Raw genomic sequence first — 15,375 nt, forward strand, 5'->3', positions numbered from 1 at the left:
ACATTTGCCTAGAAGCCCAAACCGATGAGACGCAGGGGGGGGAATCGTTCAAAAAAGAACTCTGCAACAAGTTGGGAACACCGTGTCATAGTCATGAGCAGCCCGGATGAATGAAAACTCTGGTTCTGTTCACGTGGTTGAAGGGTCACAGTGAAACCGTCCAAGATGAACCACTCCTCCGCCCCCATCTCCGCTTTCTTGACGTCTGCGAATCGCAGAGCGCTAGTGGGCGTGAGCTTGACTGTGTGTGGGTGCTCTCAGGGCGCATGCGAACTGAGGCCCGAATGGGGAAAGCCTTGCACACAGATCTAAAAGGCAGCTGCTTTGATTAAACTACGCAGGAAGGCAGCAAGAAAAAGGGGGGCAGGGAGTGAGGCGACCGTCCAACCCCCAACTACAACGCTCCAAACAGAAGCCAAGCATATGAAAACTGCAAATCTGCTGACATTTTTCCAGCTCACCGTGGAAACCTTCTGTTTGTTAATGTCACCAGTCAAAAGGGCTTTTGAGGCCCTTGCGACCAGCTTGTCTCAACCAGCACACTGACCCCTGAGGTCTTTGCGAGCCAGTTGGTGTGAAGCTCTGAGGAGGGGGAGGAGGGAAGTTAGAGGGAGGTAGGTGGGAGGCCACCGTGGGGTTCTTCCAGAAGGAGTCGGAGCAGCAGTCGATGACCGAGAGAGGAGGAGGAGATGGCCACCGGAGAGATCACCACGCTTCCCTCTACAACTGAAGACGGTAGCGGTGGCTTCCCACCCGGAGCCTTCAAGGAACCCAAAAGGCTGTACTGTAAGAACGGGGGCTTCTTCTTGCGGATTAAATCGGATGGGGGAGTGGACGGAATCCGGGAGAAGAGTGATCCCCACAGTAAGTCCCTGCTATCTTTATTTTCTTCCTCAGCTCATTCAAATGTGCAAAGTTCCGGGAATGTAATGTAAAAAAATTCTGTAATCAATGGAACATGTCTGAGTTTAGTAAATTGGGCTAGCCATGCTGACTCACACTTTAAGACGTCACACCAGACAACACAAAAAAAATCAGTGAAGGCGACTTCCTGATGACGAAGGCTTATGACCAAAAACAAGTTGCGGTTACATCAGGACACTTTCACTTTCTTAAGAACACAAACTGTACACAGTCCTGAATTAAGAGGGCCTTGTTAGGTCCGTTACACAAATACTTTTAAACAGTCACCATTAGGAGAGACAGGGAGACGCTCAGCAAATGCCTCAGGAAAACAAATGTTTGGAAAATGTTTTGTTCCTGAGCCAGTGTGACATGACCAGCACCAAAACAACTATTGTAGCTTGATTTAGATTGTCCTGTAAAAGAGAGGAGCTACTTAAGGTAATTGAATTTACCTTTCAATAACAATGAGTCACGTCACAACTATTTGTGATAGAAACCAGAGTGGATGTTGAGAAAGACTGTTAGCACGGGAAGCTAATGAGTAGAGCTATTCCTCATTGATGGGATCATAGCAAAGCGCCATCAATGGCACTTCTGTTGAAGCATAATAGACTTGCCAAATTTTGGGATGACATAATTCACTAATGCAAGTACTATATTTTCCTCTTGGGTTGATGCTACCGATTTGTGACCATACAAAGTTAATCAAATTTACTATGGAACTGTTCCCCAAAAGTAACTCTCGGTCACGGGGGCGTTGTGCTTTTGGTGGTATGCAATTGGTTGAACTCCATTCACCTCAAAACTTAATTGCTCCAGTGACATTAAGACCACATCCTTAAGGGCTGACCACAGACTTTAGTCCTGCGTTCACACCATCCCAGGCAAAACCCACACTAAGTGGGTTCCAAGTCGCTGCAGCTGGCGTGAAGGAACCCCTGGTATGATCAAAGTTCCATCTCTTCAAACCTGTTTTGGATGCTTACGCTTAGACTCTGGGGGACAAATGTCTCGTTTTCCCTGCAGTCCACCACAAAAACTAAAGCCGGACATGAAACAGAGGCCACAACTCCCTAAAAATTCAACCTTAGAACAGACGTATTCTGTGATCTCCGCCCCTCTGTTCTCAGACTTTGACTTTCTGTACTTTGGTCCGTAGACGCCCTTATTCTCTGAAAAGTAGGACGGCATTCCCCCCAAAAATACACCTTTTGTTCCTCAAAAAAAAGAAGAAGAAGTTGACGTAATTCCTTGAATAATGCGCCTTTTGTTGTCAAAATGATTTTATTCCTGCAGGGTTGTAAGCTTTATGTGATTATACGTCACAATCAGATCGGAGGTTTCAGTTGTCCCTAAAATCATCTCACTATGTACCATCCACATTCTTCTGATGTCATAGTTTTCCAAAAGACATAACAGTTTGGAATCATCTAGGATAGCCAATTGATTGGTTTCTGGTATCTTGTGTCAGGGTCCAGAGCCTCAGGGGGGTTCATTGACATTCCACAGTCTGTACCAAGGCATTTTCATCTGTTCTCCTCAGTAACGCTTCAGCTGCAGGCCACATCTGTAGGGGAGGTAGTCATCAAGGGAGTTTGTGCCAACCGCTATCTGGCCATGAACAGAGACGGACGACTGTTTGGAGCGGTGAGTGGACCACGCCTTGCCAGTTATTTATTTTACTGTGGATTGCCTGGTTGACTTTCTTTTACCATAAATACAATACAGTAGCAAGTACAATACAAGCAGCTAATATGAGCCAAACCCCAAGAACGCGCCAGTTTGAGTATTTTAATGGAAATGCCTTGTTGCTGGTAGTGAGCATCTTCAGAAAGCTTACACTGTTGTAATTATTGCACATTTTCACCACATCTCAAAACATGTCAGTGAAATTCAGATAAGCTTTAGCACAATACTACTAACGTTGGGTGGGAATTATTACAGTGGGGAAAAAAAGAGCACCATAACACAAAAGGCACATTCAGACTACGTGTTCAGTTTGTTAAAACCCTGATACCTTGTTGGGGATTTTGATGCAACAATAAGTAACAAACTAAGAAGTAAACAAATAAGATAACCGTGCCAATTGCTCACGTATTTTTGCTAATCGCAGCATATTTCTTCCCTGGCGTATTTCTACATTATCAGTTGACTTCAACATAACTGAATGGCAAACCTTGAATCTGCAGAGGATTATTGTACATTGTTAGAATTCAGTCTGTTGGTCGTGTAGAAGTTCACCTGTCTGACTATTGGGTTTGGTTCAGTGACGGTGTGGAAACGATTATCTACTCACCCTGTGAATGAATGGCGACCGGTCCTTTTGTCTAAATGAGGGTAAGCAGTGATTGAAAATGGATGGATGTTGTTATTCCTCTCTGTCTTGTTCCTCAGAGACGAGCGACCGAGGAATGTTATTTTTTGGAGCGCCTGGAGAGCAACAACTACAACACGTACCGCTCCAGGAAATACCCCACCATGTATGTGGCGCTGAAGCGGACCGGCCAGTACAAGTCTGGAAGCAAAACTGGACCGGGTCAGAAGGCCATCCTCTTCCTCCCGATGTCCGCCAAGATCTAACCTGGGACGAGGCAGTCATGTTCATGTCTTAAGGTGTGACGGCAGTGAAGGTGCGTCGCCGCTGTCCCCAAAAAGTTGCTGTGATAATTTTACAACTATTACGTCATATTATTCCATCACACCTTGACTTTTTTTTCTCCCAACAATCCCAACTGGTTGTGAAGAGAATGAGGTGCCTTTCTGAAGAGGATTTGGGATTATACCTTTATATTATATGACTTTCTTTCAGTTAAGGATTTTAACACAAGGTGTCTTGGAGAAAGACGTAAAAAAAAAAAAAAAGAGGGCATTTCACACACTTTTAATGAAACCTTGAGCACCTTTTGATGCATCTTCCTGAGGTATCTTATTTGCATTTGTGCTGCACTGGAGCAGAACGAAACCAATGCAAGACAAGTGAAGTGAATGAGGTTCGGTTTAAACCGGCGACAGGCAGTTTACGGCGATTTAAAGATGATGTAGACGCTGTAGTTATCTTAGCCAAGTCAGCACATTGTAATAATGCAACATTAGAAGCTAAATACATTAGCTTCTGATACACAGAGGTACAACTTCCTGGTCCTAACTCGGCAAATTTGACCGTAACATGCTAGGAAAGTTTCTTGGAGGTAGGTCGCGAATATTGGAGACAAGCTTGTGGTGGGGTTTTTTTTGCAACAATTTTCAAAATTATTGGTGTGTCAAACTCAGTTTGTTGAAGTTCCCACTCAACATACTCAGCATTTTTATAGACTGTCATTTTTGGGAAATCTTGTCATATATTTATCGGTTGTGACCAGCATCCCTTCCCAGTCTTGATCAAACTTTTCTTTGATTGATCCTAAAACAAGATGACAAGTTCAGGTCACAGCTGGTTGTCAAATGCACTGTTCCCAGTCTATATTTTCTCAAAAATAAAACTAGCTCAATTAGATAAACAGTATTTGTAGTAGGTAGTAGTGGTCCATTCATAAACAGTAGAGACGAGCGTAGTGCAGAGAGCACTACAACAGGTCCAGGCCTGGTCCTCACATTGTTCGTTATCGCTAAGATGAAGAAATCTGTCGATGGTAGAGCTGGTAAAACATCCCCGAGTAGACGGCGGGGATCTCCTCCATGGCGAGGTCGATGCGCTCGAACCCACGCTCCAGCCCATGCAGCAGCAGCCTGGCCACGCGGGACGTGATGGGCGTGGTGTCGGCGGTCAGCGCCAGCTCGGCAAGGCTGATCCACTCGCAGCGCTCGCACTCGTGCGTGCAGAAATGGATGTCGTAGCTGAGCGGACTGAGGCGGCAGATGACGTACATGTCGGACATGCCGAAGGCGCCCGGGTGGTTGTGCTGCTGACGGATGCTCAGCAGGGATCGGAACTCGGAGCGGACGCCCGTTTCCTCCAAGACTTCCCGCACCGCCGTCACTCCTGGGAAGGATAACGTGAAGTAATGTCAACTATGATAGTAAACAGAGGTGGCAAATCCAGGTCCAGAAAGTAGAAACCCTGCCACAGTTTGGCTTTAGCCCCAGGTGCTAGCTAGCTAGCTCTATTGGTGCTCGTTTACCTGCTAGGGAGCTAGCTTGCTAGCTAGCATCAGGGTGTAAAGCCAAACTGTGGCATTTAACCCCAGGTGCGAGCTAGCTAGTTCCATTGGTGCTCGTTTACCTGCTAGGGAGCTAGCTTGCTACGGAGCTAGCATCGGGGTATAATGCCAAACTGTGGCATTTAGCCCCAGGTGCTAGCTAGCTAGTTCCATCATTTACCTGCCAGGGAGCTAGCAAGCTGTGGCAGGTTTTTACTTTCTGGACCTGGATTTGCCAGCTGCTTTTCTCTTTTTGTGCACTTCAGATGAATATGGAGCACATCAAGTGTTCTCAAACTTTTGGGGTCTAGACTAGAGACTTAAGTTCAATTAAGTGGGTAAGTCCGATGTGTAACCTGGATTGAGGATCACTATCCTCCATTAAAATCCACCTTTTGTTTCTGATAATGTCATATAATGATACATCACAAATCATATCAGAACTTTTAATTAGCCCATATGCACTTTTTTTTTTTACTAATTTGCTCCCAAAAACGTATAAATACATTGTATTTTAAATATTACCATGCTCCCAAAGACATATTTATACGTTATATATATATATATTTTTTTTTTTTTTTTATGCTAGGCCGTTTTGCCCACTGTTTTAAACAGATTTGTGAATAATGATGAAATTTAGCAAATTCTAATGCCAATTGCTGCAAAACGAAAACAGATAGAAATATACTTTTTTCCTGACGAAAGAAGAGGCTCTAATCTTTCTTTTGGTAGGTTCTTATAGCAATAGAACACAATATTCAGTGAAAATGACCTTGAGTGTGAAGGAGTTAATAATAAAACATACTTTATTGCCAATTATTTTGCGGATCTCCAAGATACAATGTGCCCAACCCCAGTTTGAGAACCACTGATGATGAAAGGATGAATTTAGCTCCATTAAGCTGGTACTGTGTTAGCTTCATGCTAACATGCTAACTTGACACTCACCGATATTCTCCCCGGGATCTGACAGCCCACCGGGGAACTTCCAGGCGTTTATCGTCTGCCAAAAATAAAAAACTAAATTAATTACCCATATGCTATAGAAGTTTCATGTATCGTAGCGATCCATTTTTTGCAAGAAAAATTTCATAGCAAAACTGTATTCTCTAGAACATTTCGATTGAGCTGTTTTTGGCATCGCAGCTAAGGTGAAATCTAAGTTTGAGCCAATTTTCAGATTTTTTTTCTCACTCAGGACAAAAGCGATCAAAGTAAGAAGGTTTTGAAAGACCCCAACTTAGGCTGCCTAAGGTAGCTTGTCAGTAAAAGTGCAAAATTGTGTTTTCAAACTTTCTGCCATTTCTGTTCTCTATTGGGACAAGAACCTTATTTGAAAAGTGAGAATGCAGTTTTACAGAACCCAGTTTTTTCCTTCTGTTACAGCTTGCAAACAGAAACTATTTAGCCGCTACATAGCTAAAGAAAAAAACAACGTGGTTTTAAATGTATTTTTTTTTGTCACTGACTTGATAAGTATGATGCAGTGAAGAAGTGCGTATCTTTCAACCCCCCCAAAAAAATTGTCTCACCACTTATCATTGATATTTAATAACAGAATGCTGCTGGTTAAATTATACTGTCAGTGTGTGTGTGTGTATATATATATATATTTTTGTAGGTCTATTTTGTATACAGCGCAGAAATGTAAAATACACGTTAGGACTGTATGAGGAACACAAAAATGCACAAATTAAGCTGCATTGTATTTGTATGCATTTTCAACCAAATGCTTTACTGCTGGAGTTGAACCACACAAAGACAAATAAAAGATTTTGTGACACTAAAAATCTGATTTTTTACATTTATTTCCTTTTGATGCCAATTGGGATGATGTTTTTTTTAAATTGATAATTGTGTGTTTTGCTGTTTTATCATTGATCACTTAAAGTTTCTCTGATTAACCCCAATAAAGTTCAGATGTTCTAGTTAGCTTTTTTTGTGAAGCCTGAATGTTTCTGGGGTTAACGCCAACTGCTATTTAAAACTTTACGCGTTTTTTTGTTTGTTTTTTGCTAACGCCGACTGCTTTTTGGAACTTTTCATGATTCCTTACATAAAAAATGTCAGGAAAAGCCTACTAGAACATCTGAAATTTATTAGGAGCTCACCAGATGCACTTTAAATGGTGGCAGGTGTGTTCTGACTCCCATTTAAAATACGTTTGTTATGATTAATTTTGAACACAGACAGCCATCATTAAAAAAAGAAAAAAAAAAGAAAAGCAGGCCATTTTAAAAGAGCTAATATCGTCTGTTTAAATATTTTTTAAACGCCACTGTTCAAAAGCCCATACACGGATGCGTAACTAAAAACGGTGCAATTAACATAAAAGTGTCTTTGCTGTCATTGTCTGGTTGAATTTGTGATAGTGTTATTCAGACCCTCCTGGAATGCAAACAAACCCAAGTGGGCCGTTTTTGTGTTTTCACAGGATCAGTTGAGAGTGCACTCATTACGAGATGAACATGTACTGTACAGTCGTCGCTCTGTGGTGCTGGCCCAGTGCATTCATCGGCCTTATGTATAAACAGAGTGTGTTTGTGACGGGTCAACTAACTGGAGGTTTGGAGGGCACGGAAAAGTAAAAATAAATACAAGTGATTATAGACGCTTCATTAAGGACAAATAGTCAAGTCATTAGTAGCTCATTTGTGTGCCAAGATTACATTTATTTATACTATGCTGGAAAAAATATCTGTCAAACTAAGTACAAGGGTTTCCCGATTTAGGGTGGGACAGAAATGTGACGCTTAAGAGTTTATGAAGCAACAAATTAGTTTGCCGCCATGTCTCACAATACAAAGCAAAAGCTGCGCTGCATTATGTGAGGTGGTGGTCATTTAGAGCTAGTAGTAAAAAAAATATTCTCATTTAGTACAATTCAGAATCGATTTTAAATGTCCCAAAATCGATTTTATTTAAATTATTTTATACTGTCTTGTGTGTGCCATTATTGGGAGTGCTTCTCATGTTGTACACAATTTGACCACTTAGGGGCAGTGTGGTTCCGCACGTTCTGATACACTTAAGTTGTAGCCACATTAGAGAGTAGAAGGAAAAAGTCACGATCAAGATATTCTAATAAAAGTTGTGGGGTTTTTTTGTTTTGTTTTTTGCAGCGTAAGAAATTAGGAGGCGCATATGCCGGTGAACAATGTTAAGATGCTTCTCTGTAAACATTCCTGAAGCGTTATGTATGAATAGCCGTTCTTTTGAGTGATAAAAGTGCCGCGAGTAGTGCGCTAATTAGCATTAGCGAGTCAGACTGGAGTAGATCATGACGATTCTTTGCACATCTATAAATTGAAGCAGAAATAATTGAATCGAGAAAAAAAATTCTGAATCGAATCGCAGACCCAAAAATCAGAATCGAATCAAATAGTGAGACAGTCAAAGATAGCGAATTATTGATATTGCAAAGACTATATATTTGTTACCACAAAATGTTCAAGGTAAAAATATCATTTTTCATGATGGGAACGGATTAATTGCATTTACATTAATTTCAAAGGGAAATAATAACTTGTTTTGTGAACATATTCATTTGAGGACGGGAAACAAATTTCTAACCAGAGTTTTCACTGTATACAATATAATGGCAACCATTTCACCATTCTACAAAATGTATTTGTATTTCCATGCATTAATATTTGCGGAGGGAAAAAAAAGAAGCTTTCCAAAGCAAATTACCTTGTTCTTGTCTTGCACCACCAAAACTTTCCCGTTGGACTCATCGACTACTGCGCCTACACAAAAGTACAATCAAAACATACATTGACTCATATTTAAACCAGTTCAACTATTATGTCGGTGAATGCGCCAGCAAAACGACATTTGAGGAGTACCTAATAAATGGGCAAGTGGTCTGGAACCAAACCACCGGTGGTTTTGAACCACACAGTCGTCCGTGTTGTAAATATTTCACTTGAAATTGTTAATAGGGGTTACAATAACATCTGGCCTTTGTGGAGTCTAAACAGAGCATGTGTGACTCAGCCGCATTTGTCAATGAAGTGGACCTTTTATTTATTTTTTTTACAACGGTGTGACTAAGCGAGGAGGAAGAGGAAGGGATCTTATTTTCTCCTGCTGGTACGACCTCCTTTGAAAATGTATTTGACAGCAGCGTAAAAGAGGCATGTGTTCAAGGCCCGACTTGGACTTCCGCGTGGAAATTGAGGTCATTCGCCATCCGGGAGCCCAAAAATTGACTTTGAAAGCTTGTTATTGTGTCGCAGAGAATATTCAACAGGGGGAAAACATTATTTATACATATGCATCAACGGAAGTGGTGAAAAAAAAATCTTCAAATTGGAATAGATTGAACATAGAGTGTAAAAATTACTGTCGAAATAAAGTTATGTAACTTTGGCTGACAAATGAGTATTAAGGCTGCATGGAAAAGAGAACCACGAGGGAAAAAAATTAATAATAATAATTGAAATGCAAGTAAGTTGGAAAAAGTTTTTGCAAAAAAATAAATAACATTCACAAGTTTCGCACCTATGAATTTCATTGCATAAGCCTACATATTTTATAAATTAAACGTCAAGCTTTACATTACAAATGTTGAAAAAAATTTTTTTTTACTTTTCCTTGAAAAAAAGTTAAACATTATTTTAGTCTTGTTTAATTATGATAAAAAAAAAAAACTAAATTGTTCCTCCTTTGAATACATTATCAAGTCTCTTTTTTTCCCCAAAGAGCTTTTTTTTTATGAACCTAAATTAATATATCTTGCGTTCTTTATAATTGTAATTTATGTTCACAATGTGCCAATTTTTACTTTCCACTTTAACTTTTCTAATTTAGGTCTTTAGGGAGCCCTGGTGCGCCACAATCCGGTTGTTCAGCAAGGCCTCTTTCGTTTTACCGGATAAAAGCCGATTTTTTTGTTTTGTTTTCCTGCCATATGCTGAGGACATGTTCTGACATGCTGTGTGGACAAGTATTCAAATCCCACTCTGCCCCCTGCCGGACATTGTTTGGAAATGCAGAAGTCGTCCCCCTACCCGCCACTCCGATTTGGTGAGTCGCAAAGCGAGGCAACCTGCTTTCTCCTGCGCCCATCCACAGGGCGAGCACGGCGTGGCGCTCCTGCGCGTGGTGGAAGGTGAAGCCGTGGGCGGAGGCGGCGGAGGCGCATCGGCTCATCGCGATGGGCACCCGCAGCCACACGGCCAACTTGCCCTCCGATTTCCACCGGGCCAATGAATCTATGGCGTCAAAACCACAGGACAACTTGAATGAATGAATGAATGAATGGCCGAGTTGTCTTGATTTGGATCCCACTAATGACAACAAATTAGTTTCAGCAAAAGGTACATCAATCATGCACATCATTAAGTCACCAATGAGATAACGGCTAACTTAATCAAATCCCACTTCTGACACCAGATGAAATTCTAATGAATCCTTCCTGTTATCAAGCAAGAAAAAAATGTCACTTACTCAGAGATTCGGATCCAGTACATAAATCCTTCCAATTATTGACACGAGGTGGTAATTTCAGCATGCTAAATTAGCACAACAAACCTGTCAATAAGTCACCGAAAGCACTTTCGCTGATGTCTTCCGACAGACCGACGTCCGCCAGGTCCACCGTAACTCCCCCGAACCGGTCCACTTTGCCGGCCAGAGCCGAGGCGCCCTGTTCCCGCTGCAACTGTTTGACAGCTGCCCTGCACGTGAACGTGCGAGAGGAACACCACTTCCGGCAAACTCCAGCCAAACGAAATTGACAAAGTAGGACAGACGAAGCCATGTTGTTATTGTTGGTCGGTCACTTTTACTTGCGTTAAAAACGTATTTAAATGCAGACTGGCCGACTTCCGCGGTTGAAGTTGCGTAATTACCGTAATGCTTCGTTGAAAGAGCGTGAATGTTAGAGTAGCTCAAAAGTGACGTAATTTCTTGGCGTACGCCAATCATCATTCGCCATCAGTGACTCACCCACCGGCACGACTTTTAACACAAAACGGTTATTATAAGGATGAATCACCAACCACCTACATTTAAATATCTGCATATGACAAAATGTTAAGTGGTAGTCGGTTATGTGACGTGTTACTCGATTAACCTAGCTTTTTAGCAAAAATGTCGGTGAACGCTAATTTGTTTTTTTATGTATTACGGTAAAATGGGGCGTTGTTCAACTTTGAACCCGGAAGCTATCCAGCGACCGGTGTTTATGCCTGTATTCGCGTTCACGTGTGTCACATTTCTTTCGTTTGTTATGTCTTCTAAGAAAAATAAAAGCAAATCGAAGCGGTTAAATGAAGGCGACAGCTCCTGTGACTCGAGCAACTTAGAGACATCCAGTCACGAGGGGAGTAAAAATAGCAACGCGTTCACTGTCATCGACTTCGTTGAGAAAGGTAATAATTGCACGCCGGCTGGAAACCTAATTAACTGTTTACTGTGACAACACGAAGAAGAAAAGGGTTAGCATTGTTTTAACTAACTTGACCTTATGATGATCATGACACGAAGAAGTCCTTTTTGATGCATTTTCTTGGTTGGTGTTGTCCTGCGAAAGTCCCATCTGCAGATTGCGGATATTTTTTTTTATAACTTTTAAATTGATCAACATATTTTTTAGGGCACACTCACAACGCATTCACATAATAAGTTGTCTTTTACAGTACAGTACAATTCAATACAGAAAATGCATGATTTCAGAATGTAGGATGAAGCTCGATTACTTGAGAGATTTGAACCCCGAACCCCCAGAACCGCAGGGCAGGCATGATAACCATTGCGTTTTATTTTACAAGGTGTTTGTTTTGTTTTTGTGCTTTGCAGCTGATGATAAAACGCCCAAAAGTTGCAGATGGTCTCTTGCGCAACTGAGCCTCAACTCGCTGAAATCGGCGGGCGTCAGCATCGGCAGACCCGTCCTCCTCACGAGTCCCACGGGACGACAGGAGGTAGTCTAGATATGCTAAACAACCCCCCCAATTACAATTTTAGTCACGTAATTGTTTCTTTCTTTAAAAAAAAAAAGTATGTAAAAAAAAAAATACACTACACATTTTTTATCTTGTTAAAAATAACAGTTTTCCCTCCACAAAATTACAAGTCGTAATCTTGCTGCCATTTTGTGTTTTTGTCCATATTAACAGGTGTGTGTGGGATGGCCTGTGGCCGCGTTCCCCAGTGGGAAAGTGGGCCTCAACAAGGGTGCGCAGAGCAACCTCAAAGTGGAATGTGGCGATGCAGTGATGCTTCAGCCTGTGACGGGTCCCGTGATTCAAGCCCAGGAAGTCATTCTCTCTCCAAGGTTAGCTTCTTATCAATACCGCTGCTTTCAATGATGCACATTTTTCACAATTTTAAAACAGCTCCCAAGCGTATTGATAAATAATATCGGACATGAATTTGTCAAAATAGACAAAGGATAAAGAACTTCTGGTTGAAATCATGGGCTTTTGTTACCGTGACAATCAGTGGCGGTGCTAAAGATGCGGCATGTAAGCTAGCATCTACTCTTTGGCAGCTTTGCGACTTCTCTGCATCCTGCTTGCATTCTGACTACAAATGCACAGCGTTTGCTGGAAGCCAACATGTAATTATTCACACCTTCACCCCTTTGAAATTATGGAAAAATATAATTTTTATTTCGATATTTGTAAATACAATCCATAAATTGTGAGCAAAAGCAAATGAATTATAATTGAATAGTAAAACAGTTGTGTTTTGGATGACGTTAGAAGTGAGAGACTGCCATCTGTTGTCATGTTTGTGCAAGTGCAGCTCGCACATTCAGTGCTTTGTTGTGCTGTCTTCATACCTTCAGGTCTGACGATGACAAATTAAACACAGACGAGTTCAAGAGCTTCCTGCTGAATTATTTAGGTGAGTTTTAACACATTAGATAGAAGAAAATTTTATTCATCCCGTAATGGCGAAAATGCTGGTTTACTTTTGATATGAACAATGGTCAGAAAAATACATTTTCTTTGTAAGAACCGTGTAAAACAGACACAATATACATAAAAAAAAAAACATTAAAAACTTGCATAAAATTCAGAGTTTATTCTAATTATTTATATTTATATATATATATATATATATATATATATATATATATATATATATATATATATATATTTCAACTTAATTGTTAATGTAAAATTACATTTTTGCACACACTTTTTTTAGTCTTGTAAATTTTCAACCCTTCTGTTTTGTAAAATTCTTTATTTCATTATAAAATGATGCTTTATTTTTTATAATATTTCTACTTAACTTCTGACTTCTGACAATATTTCAGTTTTTTCCCTTAAAATTACTTTGTTTTTCTTTATGAAAAGACGATGTCATGTATTTCCACTTTGTTTTTTAATAAAATTTAATTTTATAAAATGACAATTACATTCTTGTAGCATTCCGATTTTTATATATGCAATGATTATATTTTATATAATACATAGCATATATAATACTATGCATGTATCAATAAATAAGTACCTTCTAAATGTAAGCAGTTGAGAATGAAACAAACAGCCGTAGCATTCAATGTGGCGATTTCGTGTCTTTTTCTTCCCCCAGTTGGAAGCATCATTCTTCCCGGCAACGTTGTGTCCGTCACATACTTTGGCCGGCCATGCAGTCTTTTCGTGAAAAGCGTACGAGGTGAAGACGGCGGCGCCCTCCAGATGTCGTCTCTCCTTCCTCCTCTTTCCTGTGACACCGAAGAGTCGTTTGCGCAGGACTCCACCCCCGCCGACCTCTCCCTCCAGCTCGATCTGCTCTCCTTAGATGACACCGGGGGTCCTCGGGGGACCCCCGCGGCAAGCACGCCGCACCGACCCGCCGCCTGCCCGCCTCCCCTCACCCCGGCATCTCCCATTTTGAACCACCTCGAACCCCCTGCGGACTGCGAGGAGAAGACCACCAGCTTGGAGGGTTCCTTCAGCACAGAATGCCCTCCCCAAGTCCCCATAGCGCCCTCTGCTGCTTTGTTGAGTACTGACACCTTCTACTGTCTGGCCTCTATGACCAAGCTTAGTTTTCGAGGCAAAGCCAAGCAGAAGGAAGCTGAAAGCAAAAGAGCAAAAGTGACCTACAGCATGATTGGCGGCCTCAGCAGCCAATTGGATGTCATCAGAGAGACCATAGAGCTGCCCCTCAAACACCCGCAACTCTTCTCCAGCTATGGTATGTAATGACAATTTTATATATATATATACATATATAATTAATAAAATTAATATATTATAATTAAAAAGCAACAAAACTTAATGTCAACTCGGAATTGGCAGGGATACAAATTCATATTAAAAATGAGGAGATTGTAATGTTGCTAAAATACATTTGTTAAGTTATGAAAATAACACAAAATTCTCAAAGACTACCAGGAAGCTTTTTTTTCATGAAATTATGGCGGAATTGCTGTATTATTAGATTTTTTTTCTTTTGACTTTTGTTGTTGTTAAACTCCTAACCTTCTCCTACAAAATAATATTTTCTCTTTGAAAAATATTATTTTATGTTGTGTGTTTTATTGGAATACATTTTTTTATAACATTTTGACAATTTCTTGGGAAAAATTACAACTATATTTTTGTATTTACATTTTTCTTTTAACATAACATTTGTTATCCTATGAGTTTTTTTATGTATTTTTCCAGACACTTTTTTTTCTCTCATAAAATTAAAATTTTATTCTTGTAATGTTTGAACTTTTTTTCCTTATAAAATACATTTTCTCCAAAACTATGATGTTCTCATAACATGTCAACTTTTCTCTTGAAATGTTTTTTTTCATGTACAAGTGCTGTCAAAGTTACGTTAAAGGTAGCATTAGCACAGGTTGTGTTTGAACAATAATCACAACTACATACATAATATTTGTTCATGATGCCAAACTATTGGGGTCATTTTTTTCCCCATTTTTAAGTAAGTAATTCACTTATCAGAAAAATTGGAGGATGAGCGTGTGCAGTGGATAATACATGTTGACGACATCCTCATATTTAATGTAGAAAAATAAAAATTTGGCGGGCAATAAAAAAAAAAGAAGCCTTTTTAATTAAGCGATTAATCGTGATTTATCAAAATTCTAAAATGTGATTAATCTGATTTAAAAATTTTAATCGTTTGACAGCTCTATACATATTCTTATTTATTGAAATTATAAATGAAGCTCTTGCCTTCACCAGGCATCCCCGCTCCCCGAGGAATTCTTCTCTACGGACCTCCCGGCACGGGAAAGACCATGATCGGACGAGCCATTGCCAACGAGGTGGGCGCTCACATGACGGTGATCAACGGGCCGGAAATCATGAGCAAGTAAAGCTAATGCTAAGCTAATGGCAAGGTCCAT

At 40.4% G+C, this 15,375-nt stretch overlaps 3 protein-coding genes across 4 annotated transcripts in view; 2 read left to right on the forward strand and 1 right to left on the reverse strand.

Annotated features, from left to right (window-relative positions):
- The first annotated feature begins 144 nt into the window (after positions 1-144).
- fgf2 (fibroblast growth factor 2) lies at positions 145-6,832 on the forward strand. Its single transcript, XM_086084700.1, has 3 exons — positions 145-864; positions 2,450-2,553; positions 3,301-6,832. The coding sequence occupies exons 1-3, from the start codon at positions 690-692 to the stop codon at positions 3,484-3,486; spliced, it is 465 nt and encodes a 154-aa protein (XP_085940826.1). The 5' UTR covers positions 145-689; the 3' UTR covers positions 3,487-6,832.
- nudt6 (nudix (nucleoside diphosphate linked moiety X)-type motif 6) lies at positions 2,266-10,887 on the reverse strand. 2 transcript variants are annotated; one of them, XM_086084699.1, is made up of 5 exons: positions 10,497-10,725; positions 10,058-10,261; positions 8,736-8,791; positions 5,991-6,045; positions 2,266-4,885 (listed from the first exon to the last, which is right to left on the reverse strand). In XM_086084699.1, exons 1-5 carry the CDS (start codon positions 10,558-10,560, stop codon positions 4,512-4,514), a joined length of 753 nt encoding a protein of 250 aa, XP_085940825.1. In that variant the 5' UTR covers positions 10,561-10,725; the 3' UTR covers positions 2,266-4,511. The 2 variants fall into 2 exon arrangements, with proteins under 2 accessions (XP_085940825.1, XP_085940824.1); XM_086084698.1 differs by having other exon boundaries at positions 2,274-4,885; positions 10,581-10,887.
- Positions 10,888-11,221: 334 nt separating this feature from the next.
- afg2a (AAA ATPase AFG2A) overlaps positions 11,222-15,375 on the forward strand; it is a 105,198-nt gene continuing 101,044 nt past the window's right edge. Inside the window, exons 1-6 of the mRNA XM_086085669.1 lie at positions 11,222-11,422; positions 11,850-11,974; positions 12,170-12,327; positions 12,844-12,902; positions 13,599-14,207; positions 15,212-15,341. Of these exons, the coding sequence (XP_085941795.1) occupies positions 11,236-11,422; positions 11,850-11,974; positions 12,170-12,327; positions 12,844-12,902; positions 13,599-14,207; positions 15,212-15,341 (1,268 nt within the window). The 5' untranslated portion in view covers positions 11,222-11,235. The remainder of the gene's footprint in view (positions 11,423-11,849; positions 11,975-12,169; positions 12,328-12,843; positions 12,903-13,598; positions 14,208-15,211; positions 15,342-15,375) is intronic.

The sequence above is a fragment of the Leptonotus elevatus genome, chromosome 9 (genome assembly GCF_054856555.1).
Source record: "Leptonotus elevatus isolate MCC_2025b chromosome 9, RoL_Lele_1.0, whole genome shotgun sequence".
NCBI lineage: Eukaryota > Metazoa > Chordata > Actinopteri > Syngnathiformes > Syngnathidae > Leptonotus > Leptonotus elevatus.

What these genes read in the sequence shown, in the direction of transcription:
- fgf2 (XM_086084700.1), top strand. Translation starts at nt 690, where the DNA reads ATGGCCACCGGAGAGATCACCACGCTTCCCTCTACAACTGAAGACGGT. An exon ending in GGAGAAGAGTGATCCCCACA is followed by an intron (nt 865 to 2,449) that starts GTAAGTCCCTGC and finishes TGTTCTCCTCAG; the next exon opens with TAACGCTTCAGCTGCAGGCC. An exon ending in ACGGACGACTGTTTGGAGCG is followed by an intron (nt 2,554 to 3,300) that starts GTGAGTGGACCA and finishes CTTGTTCCTCAG; the next exon opens with AGACGAGCGACCGAGGAATG.
- nudt6 (XM_086084698.1), bottom strand. Translation starts at nt 10,809, where the DNA reads ATGGCTTCGTCTGTCCTACTTTGTCAATTTCGTTTGGCTGGAGTTTGC. An exon ending in TTTCGGTGACTTATTGACAG is followed by an intron (nt 10,262 to 10,580) that starts GTTTGTTGTGCT and finishes TTGACGCCATAG; the next exon opens with ATTCATTGGCCCGGTGGAAA. An exon ending in TGGTGCAAGACAAGAACAAG is followed by an intron (nt 6,046 to 8,735) that starts GTAATTTGCTTT and finishes TATTTTTGGCAG; the next exon opens with ACGATAAACGCCTGGAAGTT.